This window comes from Muscardinus avellanarius (assembly GCF_963383645.1).
Source record: "Muscardinus avellanarius genome assembly, chromosome: 10".
In the NCBI taxonomy this organism is placed as follows: domain Eukaryota; kingdom Metazoa; phylum Chordata; class Mammalia; order Rodentia; family Gliridae; genus Muscardinus; species Muscardinus avellanarius.
The window spans coordinates 18,492,277-18,509,270 of NC_137796.1; the positions used below are offsets into that span (position 1 = coordinate 18,492,277).

Below are 16,994 nucleotides of genomic sequence, written 5' to 3' on the forward strand. Positions count from 1 at the left end.
TCACTTGTACTGAGGGGAGAGTGGTGCCACAAGGGGAGCAGTGCAGACACTCAGCATCTTGTCGATGTCCACCTGGGTTGACTTATCCACCTCCGCCTTGAGGTGGCCACTCGCTGCCAAGCTGAGCAAACCTCCAGGCTCCACCCCAGCCTCCTCTCCCAGGGGAGCCAGGGCTTGGATCGGGGCCACTAATGCACTGGGGCAGGGCAAAGAGAGGCCTAAGCCCAGCTCACCTGCCACAGGCAGCAAGGCCTGCAGCTGCTCCACACTGGCCTCCTCAGGAACCAGGGCCAACTCGGACTCAGGCTCTGCCTCAGCCTCCCTGTCTCCCTCCCCTGCCTGGTTCAGCTCAGGGTTGGAATAGTTGATGTATTGGTACAGCGGCCGCAGGCGCTGGGCCTTTCCTGCAAGGACCCGGGCAGGGCAGGGGCTGGAGCGCCAGGCTGTGCCATGTCAGGACCAGCAGGCAGAGGGAGAAGGGAAGGCCTAGGGACTGCCACTCACGCTCCAGCCCCAAGGTCTCTGAGGGTGCAGATGCTGTGCTGGCCGCAGCTGGAAGTATGGGAGCCCCCACACTCTTGCGTTTCTTGGCTTTTTTGTGCTGTTTGGCAGATGGTGAGAGCTCACTCTGGCTGCCCTCCAGCTCCTCCCTCTGCAGCAGCAGCCCCGGTGGCAGCTCGGCTTCTGTCCTAGGATGAGCACAGTGGCTGGTTCCTGGGAGGCTGGGGGACTGGAGCTGGGGACAGAAGGCCTGAGGGGGAAGCCTCCAGCTTTTGATTCCTCTGCTTTGAGCTAGGGACTTGCTTGCCTGCCCCACCACCCTAGGGCTAGATGGCTGTCTCTTTTTCTGGCTGGTGAAGCCCCAGGGCCAATAGAGGCCTAGTGTTCCTGTGAGTCCAGTCCTCTACAAGGTCTGGAGGCTCTATCTCTCTTGGCACTGATGCTCCTCATCCCAGGGATTTTTGCTTTTTCTGTGGAACTGGGGATTGAATCCAGGGCATTCTACCTCTGAGCTACACCCCCAGCCCTATTTTTTATTCTTTATTCTCAAACAGAGTCTCATTAAGTTACTGAGAGTCTCGCTAATTGCTGAGGTTGCCCTCAAACCTTTGATCATGCTGTCTCAGTCTCCCAGGTATTGGACTGCAAATGTGTGCCACCACACCCAGCTCAGGACAGGGCTCTTGAGGAACAGAAGGGAGGTGGAGAGGGAGATGGTAGTGGCAGAGGACAAGAATCTGCCCTGCAGAAGTCAGGACTATCGGTATCCTCCTGGAGTGGGAGACCCACTGCCCAGCTATGCAGCTTCTTCCAAATCTGAAAGCCCCCTCACTTGACTGGCTTCCTCTTCAACCCATGACTGGGCCCCACCATAGAGGCCACAGGCCTGGGACTTCGCTCCTCTCCTGCCTCTGGCTCCGGCTGGAGCCCCTCCTTTTCCAGCTTGAGCCCCTCCTGGAGTTCTGGCTCTGAGCAGTGTCCTATTAAACACTTGTCTTCACCCTGGGTCCTGCCGGCCTTGAAAGCTGGCACCAGGCACTGGTCTCCTGTCACTGGACACTAGAGATGACACAGAGATAATTAGTCACCATACTAAGCAAAAAGATGTAGAGATCAGTCATTCAATGCCCAGCAGTAGCCACCAAATCTAGGAAGGTCACCAGGCCAGGCCCCTCTTGGCTTGTAGGGCCTGGCTTGGCAGTTAGGGGGTCGCATCACTCGGAGGTCAGTCCCCAGAGCACCGCGGCCAAGTGTTTGAAGGTTAGATGGTCTGACTGTCACCTCAAGGGTCTGAGCACTGCTAACCGGCACCTCTAGGACCTGAGTCAGTGCGACCGCGGTCCCCTCCTGGGCCCCTGGCTGCCTCTCGGCCCCTGCTGAAGCCATGGCTGCGAGGGGTCAGCGCATCCTCGACGGTTGCTGAGGGAGGAGGGTGGTCCTCGACAGGCTGGACCGGTGGATCCTGAGGGAGAAGGATAAGCTTGAACTACAAACCCCAGAAGGCCTTTCGCCAGGATCATTGACCCCTGACCTTGAGGACGCAGCCACTCGTTGCCCGGCAACAGCAACTCCGGAGTGGTAGAAGCTGGCGGCAAAACTGCTCTAGTGAGCCCCGGCCGGGCTTGCGGGGGAGGGGCCGAGGGCCGCGCTGGGATGGGGGCGCGGAGCGGGCGAGTGCGGGCTGGAGGGGCGGGAGCCCGGGAGGGGGTCCGGCAAGGGCCGCACGGCCGGGCCGGGCTAGGGAGGAGGCGGGGACTGGAGAAGGGGGTTCGGGCGGGATTTGCTCAGCGCCGCCGGCCTCGGTGCACTGTTGCAGGGCGGCGGCCGCAGCATGTGCGAGGGCCCATCCCGCATCTCGGGGCCCATCCCCCCGGACCCTACGCTGTGCCCTGACTACTACCGGCGGCCGTCCTCGGGTGAGTTGGAGGGTGTTTCGGCCGGGCGAGACCCCCTCTCCGCCACTGAGCCCCGCGCTCCGCGTCCTGCTCCTCAGCCCAAGGGCGCCTTGAGGGAAACGCGCTGAAGCTGGACCTGCTGACCTCGGAACGCGACCTGGGCGCAACCCCTCCCCGACGCGCCCGCATCAGGCCCGGAGCCCGAGAGATCCTGGAGCGTGGCCAGCGCGGCGTGGGGGACATGCTGCTGCAACTTGGGGGCATCTCGCTCGGTCCGGGGGCCCCTCCCAAGAGTAAGTCCCGACCAGAAGTGGCTGCGAGGCAGCTGAGGTCAAAAGTCGAGATCCAAAGGGGCTGCCCCTACCCCCTGTCCTCCACCCCACCTCCCCCACCCCTGTCCTGGGCCCAAGCTTTGCCTCCCTGGGTCTGTTTTCCCAATATAAAAAGAGCGGGAAATGCACAACCTCCTGTCAGGAGCGGACTGACTGTGGTAGTTCCCACGAAGCCCTAGCCAGCTTCAAGCATCAGTGAAACGTAGTTTATTGAAAGTTTACTATGTGCCAGACCCTATCGATGCTCCGAAAACAGGATTAAAGACAAGCACGCAGCCAGGCATGGTGGCGCACATCTGCAATCCCAGTGTTTGGAACGCTGAGATAGTAGGACCATAGGTTCCAGATCAGACTCAGCAACTTATCAAGATCCTGTTTCAAAACAATGACAATAATAATAATAATAATAATAATAACAACAACAACAACAACAATAATAATGATAATAAGTAGGACTGGAAGTGTAGCTTGTAGATAGAACACCCCTAGGTTCTGTTTCTAGTAACACACATTCACACATGCCCAACTTGCACCATCATCAAATCAAATTGGGAGAGCCGGACGTGGTGGCCCACGCTTGGAATCCAAGCATTTGGGAGGCTGAGACAGGAGGATCTCAGTTCCCGGACAGCCTCAGCTACTTAGTGAGGCCCTGTTTCAAAATAAAGAAAAAAAAAAAATAGGGCAGGGGATGTAGCTCCGAGGTAGAATGCCCCTGGGTTCCATCCCCAGTACTGAAAAAAAAAAAAAAAAAAGTTGGGAGTGGGATGTGGTGGCCCAGTTTGTAATCCCAGCTCTTGGGAGGCTGAGGCAGGAGGGATTGTGCAGATTTGAAACCAGCCTCAGCTACTTAGGCTTAGTGAGACGCCGTTTCCAAATAAAATATAAAATAGAGCTGAGAGTGTAGCTCAGAGGTAGAAAGCTTCTGGGTTCCATCCCCAGTCTCTCTCTCTCTCTCTCTCTCTCTCTCTCTCTCTCTCTCTCTCTCTCTCTCACACACACACACACACACACATCAAGTTGGGAGGCAATATGTGAAAAGACAAACATAATTTGCCAGTTGATAGTATATTTCACTACAAAAATGTAGAAAATAATCAGCAGATATTCACTCTGTAGGGAAGGGATTAAGCTGACCAGTATGTGTATAGAGTCTAACTTCAAGAGGTCAGGGAGATCTTTCAGCAGGGGTCCGCGGTGGGCCTATGTGTGATCGTGTATGTGTCACTAGGGATTGACATTCGGAGGCTACATCCCCAGCCCTATTTTTAATTTTTATTTTAAAACAAGGTCTCGCTAGGTTGATGAAAGGTTCACTCTTTGCGGAGGCTGTCCTTGAACCTGTGATCCTCCTGTCTCACCCTTGCAAGTACCGGGATACAAGTGTGCGTCACCACTCCCAGCTCCTGTGTGTGATCTGATGAAAGTTGGGTTGCATGGGCCCTACATGGGGCAGATCTTAGCATATTTTCCCTAGGGAAGGAGCCTAAAGACCATGAGAAGGAAAACCTGAGACGGATCAGGGAGATCCAGAGGCGCTTCAGAGAGGAGGAGCGCAGCCGGGAACAGGGCCAGCCCAGGCCCCTGAAGGCATTGTGGCGCTCACCCAAGTATGACAAAGTGGAGTCCCGTGTCAAGGCTCATCTTCAGGTACTTGTCTCGGGGAGCCAGAAATACTGTCCATCTTGGCCAAAAGGCAGATATACCCTGATCTGGGAGAAAATCAAGGGGATTAAGGATCAGGGACTAAGAGACAGCTGACTCTGCCACAGGGGGATGTGGGCGCTTTCTCAGAAGTGGTGATAGCGAGGATGCACACACCTGTTGGGAGGATAATACAGGAGAATCACAGGTTCAAGGCCAGCCTCCGCAACTTAGTGAGACGCTTTCAAAATAAAAAAGAAGCTGGATGTGGCGGTGCTTGTCTATAATCCCAGTATTTGGGAGGCTGAGACAGAAGGATCGCAGGTTTGAGGCCAGCTTCTGCAATTTAGTGAAACTTGAAGCCACCTAGCAAGACCTTATTTCAAAATAAAATTTCTAAAAGGGCTGGGGTGTAGCTCAGAGGTAGAATACCCATGGGTTCCATCCTCAGTACCACAATAAATAATTAGATAAATACATAAATAAATGAAGATAAGGATATGGCTGAGGTAATCCTGAGAGACAAACAGGAATCAAGGAAGGGGAAGGTGGGTGAAAATGTTCCAGTGCGATGGAACCTCACGGGTGATGTGTAAGACCAGAGTGAGTGTGGGCAGTTTGCCTGAGGAAAAGTGCAGTGTCACGAAGCCAGGTGAATCACATCTGAAAGAGCCGCCGCTTAAGCTTGTCTGTCTGTCTGTCTGTCTGTCTGCTTGCTTTGTTTGTTTCTTTCTTCATGGTATTGGAGTTTTTTTGTTTTGTTTTGTTTTTGGTGGTACTGGGGTTCCTGGAAACCCTTCTCGGGGCTACACTCCCAGACCTTTTTTTTTTTTTTTTTTTTGGAAACAGGGTCTCCTAAGCCAGCGCGGCTGGCTTTGAACCTGCGCCATCCTCCTGTCTCCGCCTCCCAAGCGCGGGGATTACAAGCGTGTGCCACCACGCACGGCTGTTTTGTTTTTGGCACTGGGAATTGCACCCAGAGGCATTTTACCTCTGAGCTAAACCCCAGCCCGATTTTATTTGTTATTTGGAAACAGGGTCTTGCTGAGTTGCAGAGGGCCTCACTAAATTGTTGAGGCTGGCTTTGAACCTGTGATTCTCTTGTCTCATACTCTCAAGTACTGAGATTACAAGCATGTGCCACCACGCCCGGCTTATATTGGCGTTTGAACCCAAGGGCATTCTACCCCTGAGCTATACCTCCTTCCCTGTTTTTATTCTTTATTTTGAACCGGTCTTTTGAACTTGTTGAGGGCCTCATTGAGTAGCTGAGGCTGAGCTGGGCGTAGTGGCACGGTTTGCTGACAGCCTCAGAAACTTAGTGAAGCCTTCCGCAATTTAGTGAGACCCTGTTTCAAAATAAAGAATAAAAAATAGAACTGGGGGTGCAGCTTGGAGGTCAAATGCCCCTGGGTACCATCCCCAGTACCACACACACACACACACACACACACACACACACACACACTAGCTGAAACTGGCTACGATCCTATCTCAGCCTCCCAAATACTGGAATTACAAGCATGCGCCACCACCCCTGGCTTCTCTCTTTACTTTACTCCCTCCCTCCATCCTTTCCATTTCTTTCCCCTCCTTCCATCCATCTACTCTCTTTCTCTACTGTGGATTGAGCCCAGGGTTCAGGGGCATTCTACCTCTGTGGTACACCCTCAGACATGCTTTTATTCTTGAACAAGGTTTCACTAAGCAGGGAGGGCCTCACTAATTGCTGAGGCTGGTTGCAAACCTGTGATCCTCCTGTCTCAGCCTCTCAAGTACTGGGATTACAAATGTGCGCCACTATGCCCAGTTTATTTATTTTTATTTATATATTTTTGTGGTACTGGGGGTGGAACCCAGGGGATTTTCTACCTCCGGGCTATGCTCCCAGACCTATTTTATACTTTATTTGTAAACAGGGTCTCACTAAGTTGCTGAGAGCCTCACTAAGTAGCTGAGGCTGGCTTTGAACCTGTGCGATCCTCCTGTCTCAGCCTCCCAAGCGCGGGGATTCCAAGCGTGCGCCACCACGCCTGGTCTTATTTGTGTGTGTGTGTGTGGTACGGGGATTGAACCCAGAGTATTCTAACTTAAAGCTACATCCCCAGCCCGTTTGTTTGTTTGTTTGTTTGTTTGCTTGCTTGCTTGTTTGCTTGTTTTGTAATAGGGTCTCCATAAGTTGCTGGTGATCTTGCTAAGTTGCTGAGGCTGACTTTGAACCTGCAATCCTCCTGTCTCAGCCTTCCCAAGTTTGGGATTACAGACATTGTACCACTATGCCCGGCTTTATTTTTTATTTTTATTTATTTATTTATTTTGTGGTGCTGGGGATTGAACCCAGGGCATTCTACCTCTGAGCTACACACCCAGACTAATTTTTTATTCTTTATTTTGAAATAGGGTCTCACTGAATTGCAAAGAGCCTAAGTAGCTGAAGCTGTCCATGAACCTGTAATCCTCCCATCTCAGCCTCCTAAATGCTGGGATTACAAGCATCCACCACCATACCCAGCTCATATTTTATTTTTTATTTTGTTTTATTTTTATTTTTTATTTTTTCGGGTCTGGGGATGGAACCCAGGGGCATCTGACCTCTGAGCTACACCCCCTGCCCTGTTTTTTATTCTTTTTTTTTTTTTTTTTTGGTGGTACTGGGGTTCCTGGAAGCCCTTCTACCTCCGGGCTACACTCCCAGACCTATTTTTATACTTTTTTATTTGGAAACAGGGTCTCTTAAGCCAGCACGGCTGGCTTCGAACCTGTGCGATCCTCCTGTCTCCGCCTCCCAAGTTTGGGGGTTACAAGCGTGCGCCACCACGCCTGGCTTTATTCTTTATTTTGAAACAGGGTCTTACTAAGTTGTGGAGAGCCTCACTAAGTAGCTGAGGCTGGCCATAAACCCGGATCCTCCTTTCTCTGCCTCGCAGATACTGGGATTACAAGTGTGCACCACCATGTCTGGCTTATTTTTTATTTTGAAATAGGGTTTTGTTAAGTTACTGAGGGTCTCACTAAATGGCTCAGGCTGGCCTGGAACCCGAGATCCTCCTATCTCGGCCTCCAAAATACTGGTGTTATAAGTATGTATCATCATGCCCAGCTTCTTTCCTTTGTGTGTGTGTGTGTGTGTGTGTGTGTGTGTGTGTGTGTGCGCGTGCACATGCTCATGGGATTGAACCCAGGGCCTCATACATGCTAAGCATGTGCTCTACCATGGAGCTGCACCCCCAGCCCTCTAACATTTGTTTGAGGATATTGGGTGGTGACATTCTGTCTTGGCACCATCCCTCTATCCAAGGACTCACAAGGAAGAGCAGAACCGAAAGAAAAGACAAGGTCACATGAGAATGGGGCTGAGCATCTGTGGGATTTGCAGGGGGCGGGAGTGTGTCCAGGAAACAGATGGATACTCAGGTCTGGGCCTCAGGCATGAGTCTCGAGAGTTATTGAGAGCAGGTTGAGAACAGCGAGATGAGGCAAATGGTCCCCTGGACCTGAGGGCTTGGAGGCCAGCTCCAGTGACCTTAGAGGACACAGGAAGCTTGACTAGGAAGGAAAAAAGGTGGCAGTTGACTCAGGAATGAGAAGTTTTGTTTTTTTTATTTTTGCGGTACTGGGGATTGAACCCGGGGGATTCTACCTCTGAGCTATACCTCCTGCCCTATTTTTATTCTTTATATTGAAACAGGATCTCACTAAATTGGTTGCGAACCTGAAATCCTCCTGTCTCAGCCTCCCAAGAACTGGGATTAGAAGATGCCCCACTATGCTGGCTTTTCTTTTCTTTTCTTTTCTTTTTCAGTACTACAGGCTGAACCCAGGGACATTGTTTCTCTGAGCTACACCCCTACCTTTATTTTATTTATTTTGAACAGGGTCTTGTAAAGTTGCTGAGTCTAGCCTCAAAACTTTGATCCTCCTTTCTCAACCTCCCAAGTACTGGGATTACAGATGTGCACCACTGTGCCCAACTTGTTTAAGATGGGAGAGATTCACATGTGTAAATACTGATGAGGAAAAAGCTCCCTCAAGAGAGGGGAGACGCTTGTAATCCCAGTATTTGGGAGACAAGAGGATCGCAGGTGCGCAGGCAGCCTCAGCTACTGAGTGAGGCCCTCTGCAACTCGGTGAGATTCTGTTTCAAAATAAAGAATAAAAAATAGGGCTGGGGGTGAAGCTCAAAGGTAGAATGCCCTTGGGTTCCATCCCCAGTACTGCAAAGAGAGAGGGAGAGAAGAGACCCAAAGGAACAGATAGAAAGGCCCTGGGAGGCAGGAGGGAGAGGCATGGTCTGTGGCTTGAGGCCTGACACTCCAGCCTTACCATGGCTCTGTCCTGCCTTGCCCTGCGCTGCAGGAGCCTGGTGCTGCCTCTGTGGCAGAGCCTGCCCGCTTCCTGCGGGCACACTCCCGCTGTGGCCCCGGCCTCCCGCCACCCCGTGTGCTCAGTCCCCAGCTCACGCCACCAGGTCCTAAGGTAAGTGCATGTGGGGGGTCGGGGGTCCTGTGGGTGGGGAACCGGGCACAACACAGTGCTCTTGGCCCCGTGTTTGCCATGTCTTGCAGGGGCCAAGCCTGGGTGTGGACTTCATCAGTCACAATGCTCAAGCTGCCAAGAAGGCCCCCCGGCGCCATTCCCGCTCACTGCAAGCCCTGGCCCAGGTGTTGGAGCGGCAGCGGCAGGCCCAGGAGCGCTATGACGCCACCCAGAAGGGCCATGTGCCCCAGTAGTAGGTCCCACTGCCCACCGCCCGGTGAGGGGAGCCCTGGGGTGGGAGGCAGCCTGTGGGTGTCATCACCCTGGGCCCGTGCATCTGCAGCTTGTTGGAGCGCAGGGACCTGTGGCGACGGGAGGCCGAGGCCCGCCAGCAGAGCCAGCCGGACCCTGCCATGCCCCCTGGCCACACACTCATGCCCGAGGCCCAGCGGCTGGAGACGCTGGACAGTCTGCTCCAGAGTGAGTACTACAAGGGGCGGGCTGGGCCCCTGGGGAACATGCACCCTGCCTGTACTCACTGTTCCTGCGCCCCCTGTAGGCCAGAGCCGGCTGCTGCGCGAGCTGGTGCTGCTGCCCGCTGGGGCAGACTCCCTGAGAGCCCAGAGCCACCGTGGTGAGCTGGACCGGAAGCTGGTGCAGGTGGAAGAGGCCATCAAGATATTTTCACGACCCAAAGTCTTTGTGAAGATGGACACCTGAGCCCTCGTGTGGGCAGTGGCAGGGAGAGCTATACCGAGGATCACCATATGGCTGCAACGGGGAGGGTTAGGTCTGCCTTAGGGCAGAGGCCAAGACAGGAGCAGCAGGGTAGGCAGGTCTCCCCAGCACACTCTTCTCGGTGCTGGTGGCTGCAGAAGGGCCATCCTAGCCTTTTAACCCCTTTGTCAAAATTAAACATTTTGTATACAACGTGGTTTGTTTCTGTAAGAATTTTTCTTTTCTTTCCTTCTTTTTTGGTACTGGGGATTGAACTCAGGGACATTTTTCCTCTGAGCTACACTCCCAGACCTTTTTATTTTTTATTTGGTCTTAGCTTTTTTTTTTTTTTTCAGGGGGTCTTTTTTGTGTGTGTGTCTTCTTTGTACTGGGGATCGAACCCAGAGCGCTGCACCCACAAAGCAGGTGCTTTGCCACTGAGCTACATCCCAGCCCCTTGTTTGTTTGTTTGTTTGTTTTGTTTTTTTGGGTGGTATTAAGGGTGGAACCCAGAGGCTTTCTACCTCCGGGCTATACTCCCAGACCTTTCTTATATTTTATTTGGAAACAGGGTCTCACTAAGTTGCTGAGAGCCTCACTAAGTAGCTGAGGCTGGCTTCGAACCCGTGCGATCCTCCTGTCTCAGCCTCCCAAGCGCGGGGATTACAAGTGTGTGCCACCACGCCCGGCTCGCCCCTTATTTTTTATTTGGAAACACGGTCTTGCTAATGCTGAGAGTCAGCAAACCTGGGGTCCTCCTGTCTTAGCCTCCCAAGAACTAGGATTACAGGTGTGCACCACCACATCCAACTTTTTCTCTTTTTTATGGTATTGAGTATTGATCCAGAGTATTGCACAAGCTTTCAGTCACTAAGGTACATACCCATCCCTTTTTGATTTTGAGACAGTTGCTTGCTAAGTTGACCAGACTGGACTTGACCTTGACACCCTCCTGCCTCAGCCTTCCAAGAGCTGGGATTTTAGGCATGTGCCACCACACTTGATGCATGGGAGCGTTCCTCACTCTAGAGATGCCCGAGCCAGCCACCCTGCTGCTGTTTGGCCATGGGAAGGTCTCCCACTGCCCTTACGATGCTGCATTGTGTCCAGGCCCAAAGGCAGGCTGATGGCATCAGGGAGTAGACTGGGACTGGCACACAGAAGGACCATATCTGCATTTGTAGAAAACCTTTAATGTTCCCCAGACTGAGGGGCCTCTGAGCAAGCTAAACCCCCACTGGGAAGTCCCTGCCACACCCCCAGCCTAGCGTGGAAGAGGCTTGCACCCTGCCTGTCAGAGGCTGAAGCCACTGCCGTCTCCTCTCATGCCACTCCCCCAGCCCGAGCGGGCATGTTCCCGGCTATCCAGGGAGGGCAGAGAGCTGCGGGCACCAGGAAGTAGGCAGCCAGGGTGCAGGTCCCAGCACGGGGGCCCCTGAGATAGCCCATTGGGACAAGGAGGCCGGCGGTCCTCAATGACCAGGTCGCTGCCGTCGTCGTCACTGTCGGGCTCAGCAGGCCCAGGCCCTGCAGAGGGAGGCCGGGTCAGACGCCCAGAGGCCCCTCGCACCACGTTATTGCGCTGGTTGGCAGGTTTGACAGTGACAATGAGGTTATGGCTGTTGGCGACCATCATGTCCGTCACTTGGTCCAAGGTCTTCCCAGCCACCTCGATGCCATTGACCTCGAGGATCTCATCGCTGACTGCCAGCAGCCCTGTGCTCTCAGCCAGGCCCCCACGCACCAGGCGGGAGATGAAGATGCCTGGGACCCGCTCCAGGCCCTGGGGGGCCACACGCACGCTCATGCCATCTCGGATGTAGAAGCCCAGGGGGCGGTCCGAACCATGCTTGTGCAGCCGCACCCGTCGGTGGGTCTCAGGCAGTAAGTCCACGTCTATGACAGAGGAAACCTGGCGAAAGTCTTGGGGCAGGCTGATTAGCAGGGGTGGCCGGGTGCGCAGCGGTGCCACTGGTCGCAGCAGGAGCCCTTTCTTGCGCCGCTGCAGAGAGTTGGAGGCAAAAGCCAGGCCACTGGAGTCAGCTTCTGCTGCAGGAGAGGGGTGCTGAGATCAGAGACCCTTCTCCCACTTGAGCCCTTCACAGGGGCAATATAGCTATTTCCTACCACTGGAGGTCAGGCCAAGGGCAGGGCTGCATAAGGTGAAGCCTGGGTGCTCTAGGCACGCAATAACCTCTGGCCCTGCCCCCCTACCCCCCTACCCCGACCAGGCTGCCCACCGTATCCCACTCTTCTCACCCCGCTTCTGCACCAGGAGGCGCAGCGGCGGAGGTCCGCTGGCCAGGGCCCGGTGCAGGCTGTCGTCGTTGGTGAGGGGCAGCAGATCGCCATGAGCATCTGTATAGCCCAGCAGCACGTCCAGGCCGGGGATCTGGTGCACCGAGCGCAGCAACCGCGAGAACTCCTGGAAGCCGCTCACCGAAGCGCGGGGCAGAGCGAAGCGTCGGAACTCGGCGTCAAACTGGGAGGCGGGGGCGGGGTGGGGGAGAGGAGAGGGGTCAGGACCGGGCCTGAGCCCCTTTCTCACCACAGGTCTGAGGCGCGCAGGGGTGGGAAGGGGCCGCCGTAAGAGCTGCAGCCTGAAGCGCGGACCTCAGCTCAGTACCAGGGACGCTGTCCAAGGTCTTCTCCCCGCCCTCCACGTACTCAGGCCACAGAGGGAATCTGGAGGCCGTCAGGGCAAGGAAGGAGGATGGATGGAGGAAAGCGGGCAGGAAAGGTGAATGGGACGTGGGGGGCGGAGGGCGGAGGTGATGGGGCCAAGGAGCCGGGAAGGAGGGAACGGGGAGCGCCTGGGCCAGGGCCAGAGCCGGGCCGGAGGGGCGCTTACTTTGCTCTTCACCTCCACGATGCCGTCGGGAGTGCGCGCCGGGGTCCTCTGCGGCCTGGCCATCGCGGGGCCGGGCGGGCCGGGGACGGCGCCCCAGGCAGCCCGCCGAGGCGCAGGTGCACAGCCCGCCGGCCCGCCCGCGCCGCGCCGCCCCGCCCCCGGCGGCAGCGCTCGCCCCGCCCTCCCATCCGGATCTTGACGTCAAGGGGGCCGCGACGCGGAGGAACGCGGAGTCCACGTTTCCTAGGAAACGAGATGGGGGCGGAGAAGAGGCGGCCCCTGTTATGACGTCATTACGCTTTGGTTCGCGCGTTCGAGGAGTTTGAGAGCGGAGGGACGTGGCCAATCCGAGAAGAGGATGAAGGAAGTGACATTTATGGAGTGTTGTCTGTGTACAGTTATTTCCACTGGCTTTCCAACACTGAGCATTTTGTAGATAAGGAAAATGAGTCAATAAAGATTTACTAAACTGGGCGTGGTGGCGCACGCTTGTAATCCCAGCATTAGGGAGGCTGAGACTGGAGGATCGCGGTTCACAGCCTCAGCTACTTAGTGAGGCCCTCTGCAACTCAGTGAGACCCGGTTTCAAAATAAAGAATAAAAAATTGGGCAGGGGCTGTAGCTCGGAAGTCGAATGCCTATGGGTTCCATCCCCAGGCCCGCAAAAAAAAAAAAAAAGAAAGAAAGAAAGAAAGAAAGAATAAAAACTAGGGCAGGGGGTGTAGCTCGGAGGTCAAATGTCCCTGGGTTCCATCCCCAGACCCGCAAAAAAAAAAAAAAAAAAAAAAAAGAATAAAAAATAGGACTGGGGGTGCAGCTCAGAGGTAAAATGCCCTTGAGTTCCATCCCCAGTACCGCGCGCGCGCACACACACAAAATAGGGCTGGGGTTGTAGCTTGGAGGTAGAATGCCCCTGGGTTCCATCCCCAGTACCGCATAAATAAATAAATAAATAAGATAGGTGTGGTGGTACACGCCTGTGATCTCAGTACTTGGGAGGCTGAGGAGCCAGCCTCAGCAATTTAGTGAGACCCTGTTTACAAATAAAAATAAAATAGAGCGGGACTTCGTGGCAAACGCTTGTAATCCCGGTATTTGGGAGGCTAAGATAGGAGGATTGGAAGTTCCCAGCCAGCCTCAGCTATTTAGTGAGGGGTTGTGCAACTCAGTGAGACCTTGTTTCAAAATAAAGAATAAAAATAAGTCTGGGGGTGTAGTTCGGAGGTAGAATGCCCCTGAGTTCAATCCCTAATGCCGCGAAATAATAAACAAACAAAATAGGGCTGGGGGTGTAGCTCGGAGGTAGAATGTCCCTGGGTTCAATCCCCAAAACCACAAAGATAAGTTAAAAAAAAAAATAGGGCTGGGCTGCATCTCAGAGGCAGAACGCCCCGGCTCAATCCCCACTAACATACACAGACACACGCGCGCACCCGAGCAAACCCTATCAACACGTACGCGCACGCACGAACGCTGGCGCGCACGCAGGCGTAGCCCCGCCTCCCCGGACCGCCCGGACCGCCCGGCGCATGCGCCTTCTCTTCCAACCGGGGCGGGCCGGGGCGCGAGCGGGAAACCTCCAGGATGGCTGGCTCGGGGAACCTGGTCCTGCGGCCCTGGATTCGAGCGCTGATTCTGGGGTCAGAAGCACTCTCCAGCCCGCGGGCCGGGCAGCTGCTCAAGGTGAGCCCTCCCTCGGGGCCGAGAGACCTGCGGGGCAGCCGGGCTGGTGGGGCTGACGCCGGTCGGTCGCCGTCGTCAGGTGTTGCAGGATGCGGAGGCCCCGGGCCCCTCGCACGCCCCTGACGTCGGGGCCATGTTGCTTGTGTCCGACGGGACCCACAGTGTCCGATGCCTGGTGACGCGCGAGGCCCTGGACACCACAGACTGGTGAGAGACGGCTGCGGGGTCGGGAGCGCCTGGGTTGAGCCCGAGATGGAAGGCGGGTGCGCTGTGTCCCTGGGGCTGGGCTGTGAGTGTCGCGCTCTGCAGGGAGGAGAAGGAGTTCGGATTCAGCGGCACCGAGGGCCGGCTCCTGCTGCTGAAGGACGGTGGGGTCCGCATCCAGGTCGCCGAGGACGGCGCGGTGAGTGCCGGCTGGCTGGGCCGGTTACTGGGCCTCGCTCCCCAAGACAAGTCCTGAAATCACCCCTCGCTCCTCCAGCCCGCGGAGTTCTACCTCCAGGTGGACTGCTTCAGCCTGCTGCCCACGGAACAGCCCCGGGTGCCGGTGACTGGTTGGTAAGGGATGTCTCCAAGGGCTGGGGGTGTAGCTTAGTAGCAGAGCGCTTAGCATGTGCAAGACCCTGAGTTCTATTCCATCCCCAGCACCTAAGGGGGAATAAAAAAGTAGGTGATGCCTCGGCCTGCTGTCCCCGGCCAGGCCTGGCTGGTGTTGGGTAGGCCTTTGGGTGAAGGGCCTTGGTCCCCATTAATGCTGACTGCTACTCTCCTCTTTTCTCCAGCAACCAGGACTCGGATGTGCAGAAAAAGCTCTATGACTGCCTTGAGTGAGTCGGGTTGGGTCCCAGGACCAAGTGTGGTAGGTTCAGGGGAGGGAAATTTTGCATCTACAGACCTCAGGGTTGTTCCTGAGGTCTGTTTACTCTGTTTCTATAGGGACCACCTTTCAGAGTCCACCTCTTCCAGTGCAGGTGCTGCTTCCAATGCAGGCGTTACCCACTGACTCAGCCCTGTGAAGTTACCTCTCCTGCCATCATTCTCTTTTTACTGTGCTTCCTCAGTAAGTACCTCCCTTTTCTTTGAGCTTCAACTCATTGCCTGGTTCCCTCTTTCCAGGCCTAACACTATCCCAGCTTCTGGATGAGGTGCAGGAAGACCAGGAGCATCGGGGGGCGCTAGTACGCCTGGCGGAGAGCTGCTTGACGTTGGCCGGCCCTTGCTCAGCACCCCCCCTCACCCATTGGGCCGCCTCCCGCTGCGGGGCATCGGTCAGTGTGGGGTTTCCTTTGGAAGGTGTCAGGGTGAGGAGTTGGGCAAAGGCTGAGAGTCACATCTCACAGGCAGAAGCCACGTACACTGTCCCCAGCTTGTTGCTACACATCTCGGAGAATGACCAGCAAATTTTGAGCTCTCTGGATTCGAGTCAAAGGGCACAAGGTAAGTAGGGCTGGAGAGGTCAAAAGGGGAGTCTCCAGCTGGGCTCAGTAATGCAGGCCTGTCATCTCAGTACTTGGGAGGCTGAGACAGGAGGATCTCAGGTTCAAGGAATCTCAGCAAGTAGTGACACTCTTATCAACTTAGTGAGATCCTGCTTCAAAATAAAAATAAAATAGAGCTGGGGGTGTAGCTCTGAGGTAGAATTTCCTGTGTTCAATCCCCAGCACCACAAAAAAAAAAAAGGGGGGGGGAAGTCACTGAAACTGAGGGCCCACGATGCTGAGGAGTGCCCCAGGTCCTGAGCTGCCCCTATCAGAGCCAGCTCTGCAGGGCCTATCTCTGGCCCCGAGGTCTTGCCCTCTCTCACCCAGTTCCTCAGGGGAGACTGTGCTCAGGGTGCTGTGAAGCGGTGCACAACAGTGGGGTGAACGCAACCTACAGCCCGCCTGAGCTCAGAGGCCACTCAGCTGGTCCGAGAGGGCTGTGCCCACAGTGAGTCTCCTCCTCCCCAGAAACTCCAGCCTTACCCAGCCATGCGTCACTGGAGGAGAGCAGTGCCAGCATTAGCCTTCTCTCTGCCCTGCCCTCGGCTGCTCCTGACGCCACACAGAGGAGCAGCGCCCAGTCCCCAGCAGCCTTCTACATGGCCCCTGGATCCCTGCCCTCCAGTTCCCCATGCCCCAGTCACACACCCAGCTCCCCACTCCTGAGCTGTACCCCTAATCTTTTGCCTCTTGACCATGACCCTGGTCCAAACTGGGCCCCTGTGACCAGGCCCCAGAAACTTAGCCTGGAGTTCAGGGAGCTAGAATTGCCCCTCAGGAACCAGCGACCTTTTCTAAGGAGCAGCAAGAAAGGAGCCCAGGAGCCCTGCCCTGTCTGGGTAAGCACTACCCCTCTGCAGTTGAGAGCTGAAGTGGGGCTGGCCTTGGATAGAGTTAGGAGTCCTTGTTGGCCCCTCCCCAAACACCACACCTTTTCAGGAACCCCCAAAGAGGCATCGTGATGGTTCCACCTTCCAGTATGAGTATGGACCACCCTGCGCCTCCCTCTGTGCCCAGGTCCAAGCTGCCAGGTGAGTGCCTGGGACTACCCCTATTCTGTTTTCCTGGGGGTTTTGCAGTGCTGGGGCTGTGCATCCAGGGCCTTGCGCATACCAGACCAGGCAAGAAGTCTGCCCCTGAGCCATGTCCCCAGCCCTGCCCACCTCGGGTGGTTATCAGTCCCAGGCGACCTCGACTTGCAGCCCTGGTTTCCTCCCAGGCTCCCTCCCCAGCTTGTGGCATGGGCCTTGAACTTCCTGATGGAGCCCCAGCCAGAGTCTGAGCTAACTCAGGTGTGAGGAGTCTGCGGGCACATCCTCAGATGTGCACATACAGGTCCGTGCCTGGGTGTAGACAAACTGTTCCACACTCTTGCTTCCTTCAAGTTTTTTAATAAAATAATCTCATGCGGCAG

General features: G+C 55.3%; 4 protein-coding genes across 7 annotated transcripts; 2 read left to right on the top strand and 2 right to left on the bottom strand.

Annotated features, from left to right (window-relative positions):
• Nucleotides 1-1,887, bottom strand: LOC308268344 (uncharacterized protein C16orf86; the record flags this gene model as incomplete). The annotated part of the gene is made up of 4 exons (XM_080703489.1): nucleotides 1-404; nucleotides 505-722; nucleotides 1,334-1,560; nucleotides 1,807-1,887. The coding sequence occupies 4 exons, from the start codon at nucleotides 1,885-1,887 to the stop codon at nucleotides 1-3; spliced, it is 930 nt and encodes a 309-aa protein (XP_080559615.1).
• A 445-nt stretch (nucleotides 1,888-2,332) lies between these two features.
• Nucleotides 2,333-9,568, top strand: ENKD1 (enkurin domain containing 1; the record flags this gene model as incomplete). The annotated part of the gene is made up of 7 exons (XM_080704511.1): nucleotides 2,333-2,417; nucleotides 2,495-2,689; nucleotides 4,206-4,378; nucleotides 8,729-8,848; nucleotides 8,938-9,101; nucleotides 9,192-9,328; nucleotides 9,408-9,568. The coding sequence occupies 7 exons, from the start codon at nucleotides 2,333-2,335 to the stop codon at nucleotides 9,566-9,568; spliced, it is 1,035 nt and encodes a 344-aa protein (XP_080560637.1).
• A 1,291-nt stretch (nucleotides 9,569-10,859) lies between these two features.
• Nucleotides 10,860-12,592, bottom strand: PARD6A (par-6 family cell polarity regulator alpha; the record flags this gene model as incomplete). 4 transcript variants are annotated; one of them, XM_080704509.1, is made up of 3 exons in its annotated part: nucleotides 10,860-11,614; nucleotides 11,825-12,047; nucleotides 12,417-12,592. In XM_080704509.1, the coding sequence occupies 3 exons, from the start codon at nucleotides 12,477-12,479 to the stop codon at nucleotides 10,860-10,862; spliced, it is 1,041 nt and encodes a 346-aa protein (XP_080560635.1). The 4 variants fall into 4 exon arrangements, with proteins under 4 accessions (XP_080560635.1, XP_080560634.1, XP_080560633.1 ...); XM_080704508.1 differs by having other exon boundaries at nucleotides 11,915-12,047; nucleotides 12,417-12,479; XM_080704507.1 differs by having other exon boundaries at nucleotides 10,860-11,611; nucleotides 12,417-12,479.
• A 1,408-nt stretch (nucleotides 12,593-14,000) lies between these two features.
• On the top strand, nucleotides 14,001-16,878 carry ACD (ACD shelterin complex subunit and telomerase recruitment factor; the record flags this gene model as incomplete). The annotated part of the gene is made up of 11 exons (XM_080704505.1): nucleotides 14,001-14,099; nucleotides 14,179-14,306; nucleotides 14,409-14,502; nucleotides 14,581-14,657; nucleotides 14,882-14,926; nucleotides 15,036-15,070; nucleotides 15,216-15,371; nucleotides 15,444-15,536; nucleotides 16,049-16,419; nucleotides 16,520-16,611; nucleotides 16,800-16,878. The coding sequence occupies 11 exons, from the start codon at nucleotides 14,001-14,003 to the stop codon at nucleotides 16,876-16,878; spliced, it is 1,269 nt and encodes a 422-aa protein (XP_080560631.1).
• Nucleotides 16,879-16,994: the final 116 nt, after the last annotated feature.